Here is a 15,715-nt window from a genome sequence, read left to right as displayed (position 1 = left end):
AAGTCTCATGATCCCTATTTTACAGATTAAAAAATTGAGTCCCAGAGAGACTGACTTGCTAAATGAGTAATGAAGAGGGAGGGATAGGTCTCCTGTCCTAGTAAAATGCTATACTATGCGTCTCTTGCTGGACAAATTGAAGGACCCATAATTTCACATAAAACAGACTCTTTCTTCCATAATTGTGTAAAAGTAGATTACCAAGTAATTGATTGCATTTTAGATAGTCAAGTTCTCAGGTCTCTTTGAAAGTGAACCTTGAAAGTCAGCTTGACTATTGACAGTTGGTCCATTGCCCAGTACATAAGTAGCCATTGTTTTGGTTTAAAAAAATAAATAAAGGCCCTCGTTTTGCTTATTTTGCCCAATGAACCAGTTGCTTGCATGAATGTGACAAAAATCAGACACAAGACACTACATATACCAGAAATAATCAAGATAAATTCGAAAACTGTCAAATATTAGAAGTGCAAAGCCATGCAGAAGAGTCAGACAGGTTTTCCTTTTTGGAGTTCTAGATAATGGGTATACAAAAAAGGTGTCAGTCTTGCTGTCCCAAGTGGATTTTGAGTGCAAAGTTGCAATTTGATAATAAAAAGTACAGGCGGTGTCTCTGTAGTGGAGCACATGGGGAAGCATTCTCGAATAAACTTTATATGTCATAGCTATAAAAATACTCCTAGCATGAAGGTGTTACAAATAACATTTATGATACTAATGATAATAGAATAATGTGTCACCTTTTCTTGGTTATGGCAGGATGACTCAAGACCTTCTTGCATGGCTTCTCTCTTACAAGTTACCAGTTTAGAAAGGGCTTTTTATCCTGGTTCTCAAAAAGTCAAATATGTTAGCTTGGAGAAAGAGGAAGAAGCAGTGAGAAGTACCTGGATATTACATAGAGGTAGAAAAAAAAAACCAGAAATTAGAGACAGAGAAATGTGATACAAGATATGAATGCAAAGATAAAGGGAGAAGGTAACATTTATTAGCACTTATTTTACGAAAGGCACCGTGGTAAGCATTTTGCTTATATTATCACACTTAATCCTCACAATAGCTCTATGAGGTAGCTTCTATGTGCAGATAACAAAGTGGCAACCGAAAATACTAATTTTTGCACAACAACTAAGTAGCAGAGCCAAGATTCAAATTTTGATATGACTCCAAATTCCATGTTGTTTTAATTAGAACAATATAGGCAATACCAGACCATCAGTGAAATTTCAAAAAGAGAGATTGGCACAGTTATCAGACAAATTGACTTTGGAAACAGCTATTTTAGATGGACTTATGAAAAGAAATATCAGAGACAGAAAAGGATGATAGATTCCATTGAAACTCCATCATCGTAAAAACGAAGTATCTATTAAGCAACATGAATTGCAAAAGGTGCTACAATCAAGGTTTTAATTCAATATCTCCCAATTTGCTTTCCTCATTATGCTCATCCACTTGGTCTCCAAGGAAGCTATAGTGACCTTGCAAGTCATCACCCATACAGAAAAGACTGGGTACTGAAATATCTTTCCAGTCCTGACACGAAGGAATACGGATGTGTTTGACATCTTCCTTTCCAGGAATGAAGCCAAATAGTTTCTTTATGCGCTGCAGGATGATGAAGCGTGAGTGCTGCTCTGCTGCTTGTTCAAAGAGCTTCCTCTCATTGTGGAGGTGGTTGGTCCAGTAGCATTGCTGCAGAGAGGTGAGGGGAGAGCAGCACCTCACCAAGCAGCGGGAAACTAGGGCAGCAATGGTTGCCAAGGTGATCAAAATCCAGGCCAGCATCTGCACGTAATTATTTAAAAAAAAAAAATAGAAAACATCACTACATCAAATATTCAAGGAACAGCCATAGTAGGAGGGAGTCTTACAAAACTGAGAACTAAACTGTGAGTAAGACATTTGTTTTTCTAGTTTTTAACATATTAACAAGGTGCTGATCATTTGTTATGAATGTGGTTCTGATGTATAGGCCCAACCATTTCTATTTGGTTTTTGGATTACAAAAGACTTGACCAGTTAACTTGAAAGGAATTCTAAGTGTTGTCTTTGAAGTGGCAGATGCTTTAACCCACCAATTACCCTTGCATAAGGTACATAAACTATGTTCTTTGCTTTTAGCTTAACTTTACTTTTGAACCATCAGGTAAAGGCGCTTTCTCTGGGGGCTTAATAAATATTTGTAAATGATGGTGATGAAAATGATAATATGATAGATAATAATGGTAGCCTCCTAAGGCATCTTCAATAATGTGCCAACAAATAGTCATTGATATTTCTTCCTGAGTTCCTCTTTCCTTTTATTTTTTTGTGACCGAAGAAGGAAGTCAGTGAGCAAACTCTTATTTTCCTAAATATCTAGCACCTTGTGGTTTTCCTTTTCATTCCCCTCCTCCTTCAAATAGTCATTTGCTAACTAGTTTTATGACTTGTTTTGAAATATACTTTGAAATGAAAATGAACTAGATTTTATTTGCAACTATTTAGTTCCCAACATTAAAGACTGACGTGAATGTCTGTTTCTACTCTTAAAATCCTTTTTTTAAATCGTTTTTTCAACATTTAGCTATTGTTATGTAAAGTGAGAGACACAAGTTCCACACATTTAGGGAAGCCAGCAGGTAGGTAGCCACAGTCTGGAAGATGAAGGTCTCTTCCACAGTTCGTGATTCACACTAGTGTGTACGCAGCAGGATAGCTGTACTCTTGGAGGCTAAAACCTACAAAGTGATAATCATCACAATTAAACTTAATAGAGGCCAGCATGGTGGAGCAAAGGCCATCTCAGATGCCTATTAATTCATCCACTATCATTTATTGAGCTCCAGGTTGACTCCCCCGCCACCATGTGCTGTGTGTGGTACTTGGTTATGGGGACTCAGATGTGACTAATTTAAGATACAGTCATTCTTTTCACAGTCTTTAAGCCTAAAGAGGGAGACAAAATAGCAAGATGAGAAATATAGTAAAATATTTCTCTGGAGGTGATGCTCAGACTTAAATTATTAAAGAGGAATTCACCAGGTGTGAGAAGTTGAGGAGAGTTCTAATAAGAGAAGACAGAAAAATAAGAGCACAAAGAGTTGGGAAAATCTCAAGAAATTTGGATTTACGGGGTTATAGGAGTCATGTGGAAAAGTGGTCAGGAGTCAAACACTGAAGGACCTAGTAGGTCATGCCAATAATTTGGGTTCGTTCTTAGGCTGGTAGGAAATCACTGAAGGATGTTATATGGGGCATGTAGGGGAGGGTTCATCACGATCTGCATTTAGAAAGATAATTTTGGCCTAAGTGTAAAAGTAGATTGAAATGGAGTGAAACTCAGTTCAGGAAGGTATTTTAGAATAAGGTAGGGGTACAGAAAGGATTTGAACTTCGTAAGATCTTATAGTCCACAGAGAATAATTCAACTGAAATACAGCATATGTTCCTCAAATAAGATTGACTTTCAAGATAGTTGCAGAAGATGACCTGGTGAAATGAAATGATTTTTTAATATCTCAGTCAGCTATTTATTAGCTTTATGAACTTATGAAAGTTATATAAACTCTGAGCTTTGGTTTCTTCATCTGTAAAATGTGGTTGATTTTACTTGTCTTTTAAGATTATGAGGATTAGAGTTAAGATATAAAATATTTATACAGTATATGATGAACATCTCAACATATATTAGCTTTGTTGTCACTAAATCAAAAAATCCACTGGCTAAGGCATTCAGACTATAAAACTGTCTTTTCACAGAAGCCTGTTTATCATTAAATACGACTTTATTTTGACTATAAGAAAATCTTACCATTGTGTATTACCTTTTACTTTTTCTTAAGCAAGAACATTTTTCAAAGTTAAAATTACCCCATTGATTACTTGACTTTTCACTTACATTCACATAGCGCCTCTGCCTGAGCTTTAGGGCCAATATAAAAAGGTGGAGACAAAGCTTATCTTAATGGCATTTCTAATTTTGCTTAAACTGGCCCATATGCAACACTTCAGTGTTTTGTGCATTGATAGTAATTTTTTTTCAACTAAATATCATTACACCTATAAATTTTAATAACTGAAAAGTGATGGGTCAAAAATGCCTTTGCAATAAGTAGTTTAAAAGATCATATTTTTACTGTATTGCAGTGTTTTTTAGAGAAAAATGTGTTTTTCCCTAAATGTCTTGAAGAAACTGATGAAAGCCAATGACTTTTTACTGACAAAAATGCAATTTCACACTCTTTATATTTAACCTATAAGTGCATTTAGTTCAGAACTTCCCCCCACCTCACCCCTCTCCTCACACAAACCTATCTAAGGATACTAAATTTAAAACCATCATTGGAGTTTATTTTTAATTATATTTAAGCCTCTTGTAATTTTAGATGATATTTTAATATATAAAAATGCATATTTAAGGATATACATGCAGTAAGATGAAATTTAGTAATGTAGTAAAAATAATTTCAATATCAATATCTAAAATAATTTCAATATCAATATCTTTATTTTTTTTATAGATACAGATTCCGGACACAGTTTTGAGCACTTTAGATATATTAGCTCATTATTTCTCATGCTAACCTGATGCTGTAGATCTTATTAATATCCCCATTTTATAGCTGAGATAAGTGAAGCATGGATAAGTTATATAACTTGCTTAAGGTTTTGCAGGTTAATAAGTGGCAAAGACTCAGACCCAGAGCCCATCATCCTCACTAATGCTCAGTAGAAATCATTTTGATGAGTGGCATCTAGTTTATGTTCTATTATCAGATGGTATGAGAAACTACAGGAATGTGAAATATTGCTAGTGACCGTAGTTAATATGGAATGGGAGAACAGACAAACAAAACAAAACAAAACACAAAAAACAACAGGAACTTACTTGTGACTGATATCTGTGCAGAAGAGCTACTTCATCTCTTATCTCCTGATAAGATGGAGCTGACCTGAGACATGGAAACCCAGCTACGATTTCTTCCCGTTTGCTGGCACCGATATTGTCAAACACTGGGTAATGGTCCACAGATGCAAATTCACTTGCTGCACATTCGTAGTAGGTGCCTGTCATCAGGGTTGCTGCCAGCCATGTCAATGGAGCAACAAGTGCCCTCCCGGTGATGCTGAAGAACCTAAGGCAAGCCAGCTTGCGCTCCAGGAGGCTGATTCTCCGGTGTGGAGGGGCACAGCGGCAGCAGTATTCACTGGTAATTGTCCACATTTGGCTTCTCAGAGCATAGCCAGCAACCAAAAGGATCAAGGCAGGAATGACTAGAAAAGCAGAACCGTAATAGAAGTTTTTCCCAACCTGACAGGGACATCTGAACATTAAAGAGGAGAATACTTGTTGCCCACCAATAGTCAAAGCAGTTATTAAAGAATTTATAAATATTCCACTTCTCTGCAGAGAAGATACAATACTGTTGAGAGTTGGGCCCATCATTGGGAAGCTCTTACACGAATCAACTTGTAGCCCTTTCTGATCATTAGACTCCTCCAGCTATAACCATTTTATGGGATCTTACTGGTTTAACTGGTTGTGTCAGTTGACCCAACTCCTAACATGTTTAAAGGATTCTATCATCCTTTCTTATGTACCTTGGGAATCCTGAGCTAATAAATGCACTTCAGATTACAGCTAGAAGAAATTAAAGAAGAGATTCATCTGGTATGAGTGACAGGGAAAACTCCAGTATATCTTCCCACTAAAAGGAAAATGGCTTACTTGCAAAGCAGACTGCTGTCATTTTCCCATGTGCTGCGTGGTGTGACACAAAATGCTCAGCGCCAGAAAATAGAGCACTGGAAGCAAAACAAAGAATATTCTTACCTTTGTACTAGTCCAGGATTTGGTTACCATAAAATTATGGTAGAAAGAATAATGGGAATTATCGAAAACTAGAGTGATCCAAAATTGAGGGCTATTTAGAGTGTCCATAACTCAAGACTTCTGCCAGAACATCCCAAAAGCTTTCTCAAAAGAAAAGAACAAGGCTTGGGTACCCCTAAAGCTGAATCACAAGAAAAACATTCTAATTTTACATAAAAATCTGTTTGTATTGAGAGTCTAATATATGAATGTATTGCTTTACAAGTTAAGTTGCAACTTTGTTTATATGATATCTTTTTGTTATATAAAAATATGATATTGGGGTATTGATTGTTATGTATCTATAAAGAACAAATAAAATGATCAAAGATGTAGGGCATTTTCTATACTTATTTAATCAGCAAATATTTTTTATATAACTTCCATATGAAAGGCACTGGACCAGGCTTGGTTGGGCTTATAAAAAGTGAATAAGATATAAATTTATTTTGTCAAATAAATTCTCAACTGGACTTGATTAAATACAGAATTAGTGAAGTGAAACATATGCTGAGGCATTCACCCAAAATTAAGTACAAAAAGATAAAGAAATAAAATATTCGAAAAACCAATGGAAGGAAATAGAAGATAAATTAAACAATTCCATGGTCATCTAATAGAATTTCCAGAATTAAAAATGAAGTAGTCAGAGAAGCAATATTTGAAGAGAAATCACAGAATTTTGCAGAATCAAAGACATTTCTCACATTAGAAGAGTGTTCGATATTATGAGCAGTGTAAATAAAGATAAACCCATATATAGACACATCATAGTAAGACTGCAGAGTGTGAAAAATAAAGAGATATTATTAAAAGCTACCAGAAAGAAAAGATACATAGCCTACAAAAGAAAGACAATAGACTCATTGGAGACTTATCAACAGTAACAATAGAGACCAGAAGAAAATATCTTCAGTGTGCTTAATAACAGCTAAACTATCACTCAAGACAGACCAAAATAAAGATACATAAGACTAAGGGAATTTACTACACACAGAAGCTCATTCAGAGGATTATTAAAGCATATATTTCAGTAAGGAGAAAAATGAACTTCGAGAAAAATATGTGAGTTAAAAAGTAATGATGAGTACAAATATGATATTTTTAAGACGTTCCTTTAATTATTAGTCGTAGAAATAACTACTTTTTAATTTAAAAGATAGAACTAAGGCAATACATGGTTATAATAAGATGTCACTGTTAAAATGGCTAAAATTAAAAAGACCAACCATACCAAATGTTGGTGAGGATTGTGGAATAACTCGAACTCCCCTTCACTGATGGTGGGAATGTGAAATGGAACAACTACTTTGGAAAATTGTCAGTTTCTTTAAAAGTTAACTATACATCTACCATATAACACATTTATTTACTCAAGAGAAATGGAAGCATTTGTCCACATGAAAACTTGTTCATGAATGTCCATAGCAGTTTTCTTTATAATAGCTGCAAACCAGAAACAACACAAATGTCCATCAACGGATGAGTGAATCACCAAATTGCTATATATCCATATAATGGAATACTAATCAGCAAGATAAAAGAAATCAACTAGTGATATGCATAATAACAAGAATGAATTAAAAATAGTTTCCTGAATCAAAGAAGTCAAGCAAAGGAATGCCTAATGTGTGACAATCTAAAATTCTAAAATATGTAAATTAATCTATACTGAAGGAAATAGACCAGTGCCTGCTTAGGTAATGGGGGAGGAGAAAAGAGAAGAAAGAGATTACCAAGGGACATAAGAAGAGTTTTAAGCATCGTATCAACTTGTACCAGCAAGATTTTAACTTATGGAGATGACTCAGTGATGACACGGAGAGGCCAATGCCATTGACAGAAGAATTTATTACTTACATTTACCAAGAGAAAGGGGCATGCCGGGCCACACAGGGCCACATGGGGAAGCACGGTGTTTGGTCAAGAGGCAGAAAGGAGGAAGGGAAAGCCTGGGCAGAGGTTTTCCTGGGGTTTCCGTGGAAAAGGCAAGACAGGGCAGGAAAACCAGGCTAGGACTGGCTAGTTTAAATGATTTTAGTAGGAGCTGCCGCTACTTGTCTGGTACCCGGGCTTGAGTTGATCTAGAATAGAGGAAATATTAGCTTGGTGTATAAGAGATAAGAAGGTGGTTCAGAGAATGGGCTCTGGATCGTATGGGAGATGTAAATTACTTTGGCCATTACTGTGACACTGTAATTAATGGATGCCAATTGACAAAGAATCTAAGAGAACACAGTTAAAGCAGGATGATGAAAATGTCAATTATATTGATTGACTTGATGGCTTCAAGGGTATATATGTATATATGTCAAAACTCATCACATTGTACATCAATTATATATCAATAAAGCAGTAAAATTTTAAGTATAATTATCAAATAATAGAAATACAGTGTATAAAGATCACTCAAAAAACTAAACGAAAAGGGAATATTGTAAGAAGAGAGAATAAACAAAGGAAAAAGGGTGGCAAAAATAAAATAAAATAAAATAGTGATAGAAATGAGACCAAATACATCAATAATCACACAAAATTTTTTTTAAATAGCTAACAATTACTGAGTGCTTACTACATGTCAGGAACTTTATCTTATTTAATTCTCACAATGATGAGGTATTAATATTATCCTCAGCTGTTTTATAGATGAGAAAACTGAGGTGTAGAGAGATTAAGAGAAATGCACAAGGTCACATGGAGATGAGTGAAAGAGGCAGGATTAGGACCTAGGCAGCCTGGAACACGCCCTTAACCACGGCACCAGGGCTGGGGTAAACTTACCTACAGAGTGTTGAAAATAACTCATGGTACTTGTAACTGACCCACCTAAACTAGACCATACACAAATCTTGAACAAATTTTGAACACTATCACAATAAAAGGAACAATCTATTATAAGATATGACAATCATCAACTTGTATGTCCGTGGCTACATAGCTTTGAAATATATAAAACAAACACTGATAAAATTATAAAGAGAAATTCTTATAATCATGAGTTTTTTTAACATATCTTTATCAGAAATGTTTGATCAAGTAAACATTAGAAAGAATATAAAAAATGTAGAACAAAATTAGCAAGCTCTGTCTAAGATACATGTAGTATCCCATACCCTAAAAATAGAAAATAAATATTTTTATAAGTTACCAGTAAATAATTTAAACAGATTTAAAAACCATGGTAATAGAATACTATAGAAGAGTGGTTGGTAATCTATAGTTCAGAGATCAAAGTGACTAACTGCCTATTTTATATGACTTTTGAGCTAAAAATGGGTTTTACATATTCAAATTATTGGACATTTAAAAAAAATTTGTGATATGTGAAAATCACATAAAATTCAAATCTCAATGTTTATAAATAAAGTTTTATTGGCACGTAGCCATCTCTGTTCCTGAGATGTCTATGGTTGCCATCCCACCCCAGCAACAGAGTTGAGTAGTTGTGACAGTCTATTTCACTGTAAAGCCTAAAATACTGATTATTCAACCCTTTACAGAAAAAATTTGCTGACCTCTGCTGTGAAAATAAATTAACTAGAGTGACGGCTATGGTTATGCATAAATCTTAACAAAATAACTTTGAGTGAAAAATGCAAGTTGTAGGATAGGTGCAGTATAATACATTAGGTAAAGTTTTAAAATAAAATAATGTTACATAGTCTGTGGTTACTAACATATGCAAAATCTTAAAACAGGCATAGTAATAATGAATATCAAATTCTGGGTAGTGGTGACCACTGAGGAGGAACGAATAGGATACATGGTATTTCAGCTGTATCAGCGCTGCTCTGTTGCTTAAAACAAAGCCTAAAATATATATAGCAACTTGTTCAGTAAAGCTTGGTAGTAAGTACTACATCTTCCTTATGTTTATAATTTCATCTTTAAAATTTTTTTTAATAAAGTATCTGGGAAGTGAGGAAGCAGAGAAGAAAATTGTAGACCATTTTCTCAAGAAACTATGTAGAAAAGGTTGAAGGTTGGAGAATTGATTTAGTTACCACCAAAGTGTCAAAGTCTCGCTGTAAAGGAGTTTGTTGGTGACAGATTCTTAACTCTTTATTGTCGTTTACTGTTGGAAGAGTTAATGACTCCAGTGTATAACTTGTCAGTGATTGTGAATGATTACATCTATGAGTAATCAATTTTTTTGGTGGGGGTGGGGGAGGATTTATAGCCAAATGATCTACTTGTTAAAGATGGCTCGCTGTTCCCTGTCTATCCATCACATAACATGTCTGCTCCTCAACAGGGACTCCCCAGCTCACTCACTGTGTGCATACTGGCACATGGATAAGGGAAATCAGGTTTGACAGCTATAGTGCTCCTCAGAGGGGTTGGGGTGCCAAACAAATCAACAAATTTTATGTAAAATTCAGTTAAAATAAACACTAAAAGCCGCCTTAAATAGAAAAAGAAGTTGCAAAAAGATAATGAGCTGCTGGACAGATATTATGGTAGCTGAAAGAGGCTTTGCCTTATCTGAGAGTTTGTGGATGATCTCAGATGGTAATCATATGGCTGACAGATTAGTAGATGTCTTGCTCTTTTAGCATCTCCCCAAGTCTCTACTTGGTTGCTCAGGTACCTCCCAAAGAACAAGTATAGGGTAATAGCCCAATTCACCATTTACTTTGGTTTACTAACACTGCAACACAGATATGATGAGATTGAAGAATGCATCATTTTTCCAACCCCAGCTCCGAATTCAATCCCAGGCCACTGAAAGAACTCTTAATAAAAGAGGAAAATCTTCTCTTCTGCATTATTTTAAAATTACTCTTCTTTCTAGTTTGCTGCCAGGGCAGACATCATGGATCATCTATGTGTTTGAAACATCCTCTGTGCTTTCTTCTATTTAAGTGAAAGGTAATTTTACATAAAAAGAAGGAACCTGGGGGACACAGGCTTACTTGGATTATAAGAGCTGCTGAAGGTGACTGAATTTCACGGTCTGAAAAACAGCCAAACAGTGTCCCAGAGCCAGCGCCTACAGCTTTGCTTGTGGAGATCATACCCTTGTACAGTAATGCCAGGGAGTGACTCCTTCCTTAAACCCTATGGTCTTGGCTGCAGGGCCAGGGGAGAGGGGGAGACCCATCAGTCTGAAAGAAGAGCTGGCTTTTTCCAGTACCCGCAATGTCCTGAATTCTCATTGTGGCCCTGATGTCACCATATCACTGCCATTAAAGTTTAGTAAAATTGATTCCTGTGCCATCTCTCCCTTCCCACCAAAATACACAGGACTTTTCTATGTTTTTCTCAGGGACCTCCCATCCAGAACCCAGAATTGCCCCAAACTTGGTCTAGCAACACGCTGTCACCTTATTTTAGTAGCTTTTGTGAATCTATTTTGCTGTAACATATTATAGTATGTGAAGAAAAAAAAATTCTTTTTGATTTGGAGTCAGCAAATTTAGCCCAAATCCTTCTTTGTTGCCTCCTATCCAGCTAACCTTGAACAAATTTCTTAACCTCTCTGACTTTTAGATTCCTATCCTATAACATAGTAATGATTATAGTACTGACTGCTTCACAGATTGTAGCTGAATTAAAATGAGATAAAGAAAATGAAAACCATGTCATACACTGTAAAGTTTATAGAAATATAAGGTGCTATTAATTTGCTACTGAAAAGCTTCCCGTCCCCTACAACCCAGCAAAATCGATTTCCTGAGAGTGGGCTCATAAAACATAGCATTAATGGAAATACCTTAAATACTGTAGAATTCCATTCAGTATATTAAGCTACAAGAATAATCTATAGTAATTAGTGTTTATACAGTCATTATAATGTGCTTTATACCAACATTATCTCTTTGATACTCACAATTATTCTCTGAGGTGGGTATTATTATTGCCATTTTGCAGATGTGGAAACTGAGCCAGAGAGCAATAAAATGGCTTGCCCAAGTCACAGAGCCAGTAAATGGCAGAACTGCAGCTTAGCCTGAGCCTCCTAAATCCTCCCACACTCTTCTTCAAAGTCATCAGTAGTCTATCACTTTATAGCAAGAATTTTCCAGAACACACAGGGCTAATTGACTGAAACTGAAAGAAGTAGGAAACTACTTTCTTAAACAGAGTTTTATGCTTCTATTTCTGGAAATGTTTTTGATCCTCCATATCCTGCAGTTGTCAAGTTGAGGGAGTTTCTTGTTTTAACTTTAAATTCTATACTTTTGCGTAAATAAAGAGAACTTTCAATAACTAACATCTCCGAGACTGTCAAAAGAAAACTGAGGGCTTGCTTTCTCTGCCAGAATCATTATACATTATTAAACTAGAATGCCCATTTTGAACAACAGTTTTATAAGAAAACATCAGCACCCAAATTCTATCACTTCTTCACATTTCTGCATATGAAAAATAAGTTACCAGATAGATATACTTAATTTTGTAATCACACAAGATGGGGGGTCTGAGATGCCCATTATTTGGGGAATAATGTAATACCCATTAGAGTCGTTGATTAGGTCTGAACCAGTGTTTAATGCCTATAGATTGCTGATCCTGTCTCAACACAACAATCAATACAAAGACTGAATAATGCTAACATTTAGATCTATCTTGGATTGTGAAGGTTTCTGTTGGTGATTTTAAAACAATGCCTTGGCATGAGCACAAAACACCACTCTCATACTCCCTTGGGTTAAAGAATTTCAGTAGCCAATGCTTCTGGTCTGACTTCCCACTCTCTGCTTTTACGTCTCTATAGTACAACTCATTCTCACTAGCAGTATTTATTTGATGAGTGGCAAAGTACATGGCTACAGCACAGTTCTGCTTATGACTGTTCTCTTCAGTTCAGCATAGAGCAAAAGCAGTATGGTGCATAAGTAGCACATGTGTCTGAAAGCAAAGAAGAACTTGCAAAAACAAAACAAAGCCAAAGAAAAGAAACCGAAGATCACATTCTTCATCTATCAAGCACTATGTCTCGCCCTGCGCAAAGAAGACCAGAATACCATAAAATAGTAAGATCTTTTTATAAACATTCTCAAAGATATTTTATTCTATGTCAGAGGAAATGTTTTCTTAAGTGATTTCTGATTTATTTTGAAAGGCGATGCTGTGAGTAGTTATTTAGTGGAGCAGGGAGTGTTTAGTGGAGTGAATCAAAAGACACCTCTGGGAATAGTTACAATAACCTCTTACATACTGTAAAAGAATAATCAATTCTTTACTATATTTCTGGGTCTTCTCTTCTGACTAGTTTTATCTACAAAAGTGTGAAGATTTTTTTGTCTCTTACAGAAAATATGAAAAGGTTAAGCAATTCTTTGTATTTCATACTTATAATTTGTTGTATTTCATACCTCATGAAATATAAAATAAAATGTATAGAAAATAGTTGATTATATATTAAATTAAATAGGTATAGGTCATCAAAAACTCAGTATTAAAAGATTGGCTTTAAAAATATATTTCTTAGTCTTAAATGTAAGTGGTCATCGTAATTCAATATGTGCTATTATCTTTTCTATATGTTCCAAGTTTGGAATTATTTTAAAAACTTAATTATTTTGCAGATTAGATTTGTATGTTCTTTAATCCTCTCTTATTGTAGTTTTAGGCATTCAGAAGTTATATATGTAAAAACTCATTAATTTTAAAGCTCTGTTCATTATTTCAGGAGACTGATGGGCATTGCATAAAATTAAGCAAATTCAGCCATGGGTACTTAAAATTATATGACTGACCCATGCACACCTCAATTAGAAATGCCTGCAGATGCCACCCCTGGCATTCTGGAGTCTTGATTTATTTTTTTGTGGGACTCTCAAAAACTAAAAAAATATTGTACCTAGTTCATATTATACCTAATCATTTGATAAAAACACTTTTTTATCCTGATATATTCCCAAACTCCTGAAATAATTATTGGTGTTTTATTTTTCATATATGACAAAGATTATTTTAAAAACAGATAAAGTTATGTTGATTTTTCTTGTGGTCATATGGTTGGATCTGAGACCCTACTGGACAAGTAGTTTGAAGTACAGCCCTTGGCCATGAAGCAGAATGGAGAAAGCTGGTCTTTATGGGCATTGATCTTAAATTCAGCTGAAATATAGTTAGTACCCACCCATCATAATGAGAGAGCGGGGGGCGGGGGAGATAAGAAAATGTCATTATTTCAGCTTGGCCTTATAAGTGGGCACCATGCAAGACTCTGGCATGTAGGTAGGGTATAATTTTCTCTCCTTTTCAAATTCTTTTGTTTTACTGCTAGTGAAACAACCATGTTATTGTTCTCTCCCTCTCTCTCTCCTTCACCTTTGCTTATGTTATACTGTAGTATTGATTCATAGCAGTAATTTATCTTCTGCCGTGGTTCTTTATATGTTAGGCAGATGTTTCATGTATAATTTACAGACATTTCTTGTGGTTTATGATTAGGTTCTTGGAAAATTTAAATAAGAACAGAATTAAAATTGAATACATGATAACTCTTCTCTGATTTAATAATATTTTTGTTCAGATCACTTGCTTTACATCCCCTGTTTCCTGATAGAAATATTAATATATTTATTATGAATTATATGTATTAGTGTCCTTAATGTAGTGTCAATTAATGTACATAACATATATTATAAATACATTTATGACATTTTAATTTATATTTTTCAACATAAATTATGTCCACATGTGCTATATAATATTTAGATTTAATCTACTTATTTAGTGATAACAAATATTCTACTTGATTAAAAAAAAGGATTTGTCATGATATGAACCATGTCATGATGGGGTATGCACTGGTGGTATTGGGCCAATTTTGGAAATATTTGGATCGAAATTATATAGCCTTTTATAGAAGATACTTTGTTGAATAAACAATTTTTTTGGTTTGTTGAGCCATTTCTGCCCATGATTTAAAAAAGAAATTGAATACATGTTATCAGGCTTTATCTTCCCCTCCACATTAGACTCTTCAAGATACCTGGACCTAGAGGTAAGGATACCTCTTCCAACCTGAAATCCACATTTGACCTTCCATGAAAATACAAGATTGTTCACAAAATAAGATTGTTTTCAATGGTGGTACTCCTTCATACCTCCCTCTCCCACCCACGTCTTCTCTGAACAGTGGCTTCTTTTGTGCACTTCAGAGAATTCCTATGTCAGAGTAGAGCCTGCAGTCTCAGACTCCATCCTTGGCTCTGCCAATTGCTGGCTAGTTGGGCAAGTCACTCATTTCTCCTGAGGTCTCATTCCTTCCTTTGTAGGACTGAGAGCATTGGAATAAATGATCTCTAATATCCCCTTTCCTTTCTTAGATAGTATTCAGTAGACGCAAAACAGAGAGACTTTAAAAAATGGATTGATTGAGCTTTGTGTTTTCTGTTTCTCATATTTTCAACCTATCTATGCTAAACCAAACCTCAATTAGTCTCAGTTTTAGTTTTAATGTTTAATTTACTCTGAAAACAGGATGTATATTTTTGGAGATCTGCGAGGAAAGTAAAAATTCTTTTTTCTCTAAGTATAAAGAAGCATATCACAAATTTGCTACTGCATTTGGGTTCATCCTGTTGGTCCCTTGGAAGATCTGGAACCCATTAGGGATTGTACAGACTTGTGAGAGGTCTCACCCAGTTATTCCTTCCAAATGAAAATATGCGCAGCATGTACCCAAGGCCAATGTAGAACGAAATGAATTTATATTAGCAATTACTATTAAAAAACTTCCCCATGAAAATATGTTGCAGGTTATATGAGCAAATCATGAGAAGATGTCCTTTCCTTAAGAAATTAATTTTATTTCACAGCTTTTTTTCCTTCTATGTATCCAAATATCGGTATAATTTGTTCTTAAAAGTGAAAATTGTTTCAATAATTAGTAGGAGG

At 35.1% G+C, this 15,715-nt stretch overlaps 2 protein-coding genes across 2 annotated transcripts in view; one reads left to right on the top strand and one right to left on the bottom strand.

The window, feature by feature from the left end:
- Positions 1-1,401: 1,401 nt before the first annotated feature.
- On the bottom strand, positions 1,402-5,434 carry CALHM4 (calcium homeostasis modulator family member 4). Its single transcript, XM_039870884.1, has 2 exons — positions 4,874-5,434; positions 1,402-1,788 (listed from the first exon to the last, which is right to left on the bottom strand). Exons 1-2 carry the CDS (start codon positions 5,429-5,431, stop codon positions 1,402-1,404), a joined length of 945 nt encoding a protein of 314 aa, XP_039726818.1. The 5' UTR covers positions 5,432-5,434.
- Positions 5,435-12,602: 7,168 nt separating this feature from the next.
- TRAPPC3L (trafficking protein particle complex subunit 3L) overlaps positions 12,603-15,715 on the top strand; it is a 35,007-nt gene continuing 31,894 nt past the window's right edge. The window contains exon 1 of the mRNA XM_039870893.1: positions 12,603-12,837. Coding sequence (XP_039726827.1) covers positions 12,796-12,837 — 42 coding nt within the window. The 5' untranslated portion in view covers positions 12,603-12,795. The remainder of the gene's footprint in view (positions 12,838-15,715) is intronic.

Source organism: Pteropus medius, unplaced genomic scaffold, assembly GCF_902729225.1.
Source record: "Pteropus medius unplaced genomic scaffold, Ma_sr-lr_union100, whole genome shotgun sequence".
NCBI lineage: Eukaryota > Metazoa > Chordata > Mammalia > Chiroptera > Pteropodidae > Pteropus > Pteropus medius.
The sequence above is the reverse complement of the archived record's forward strand: the minus strand, read 5'-3'. Positions and strand labels throughout refer to the sequence as shown.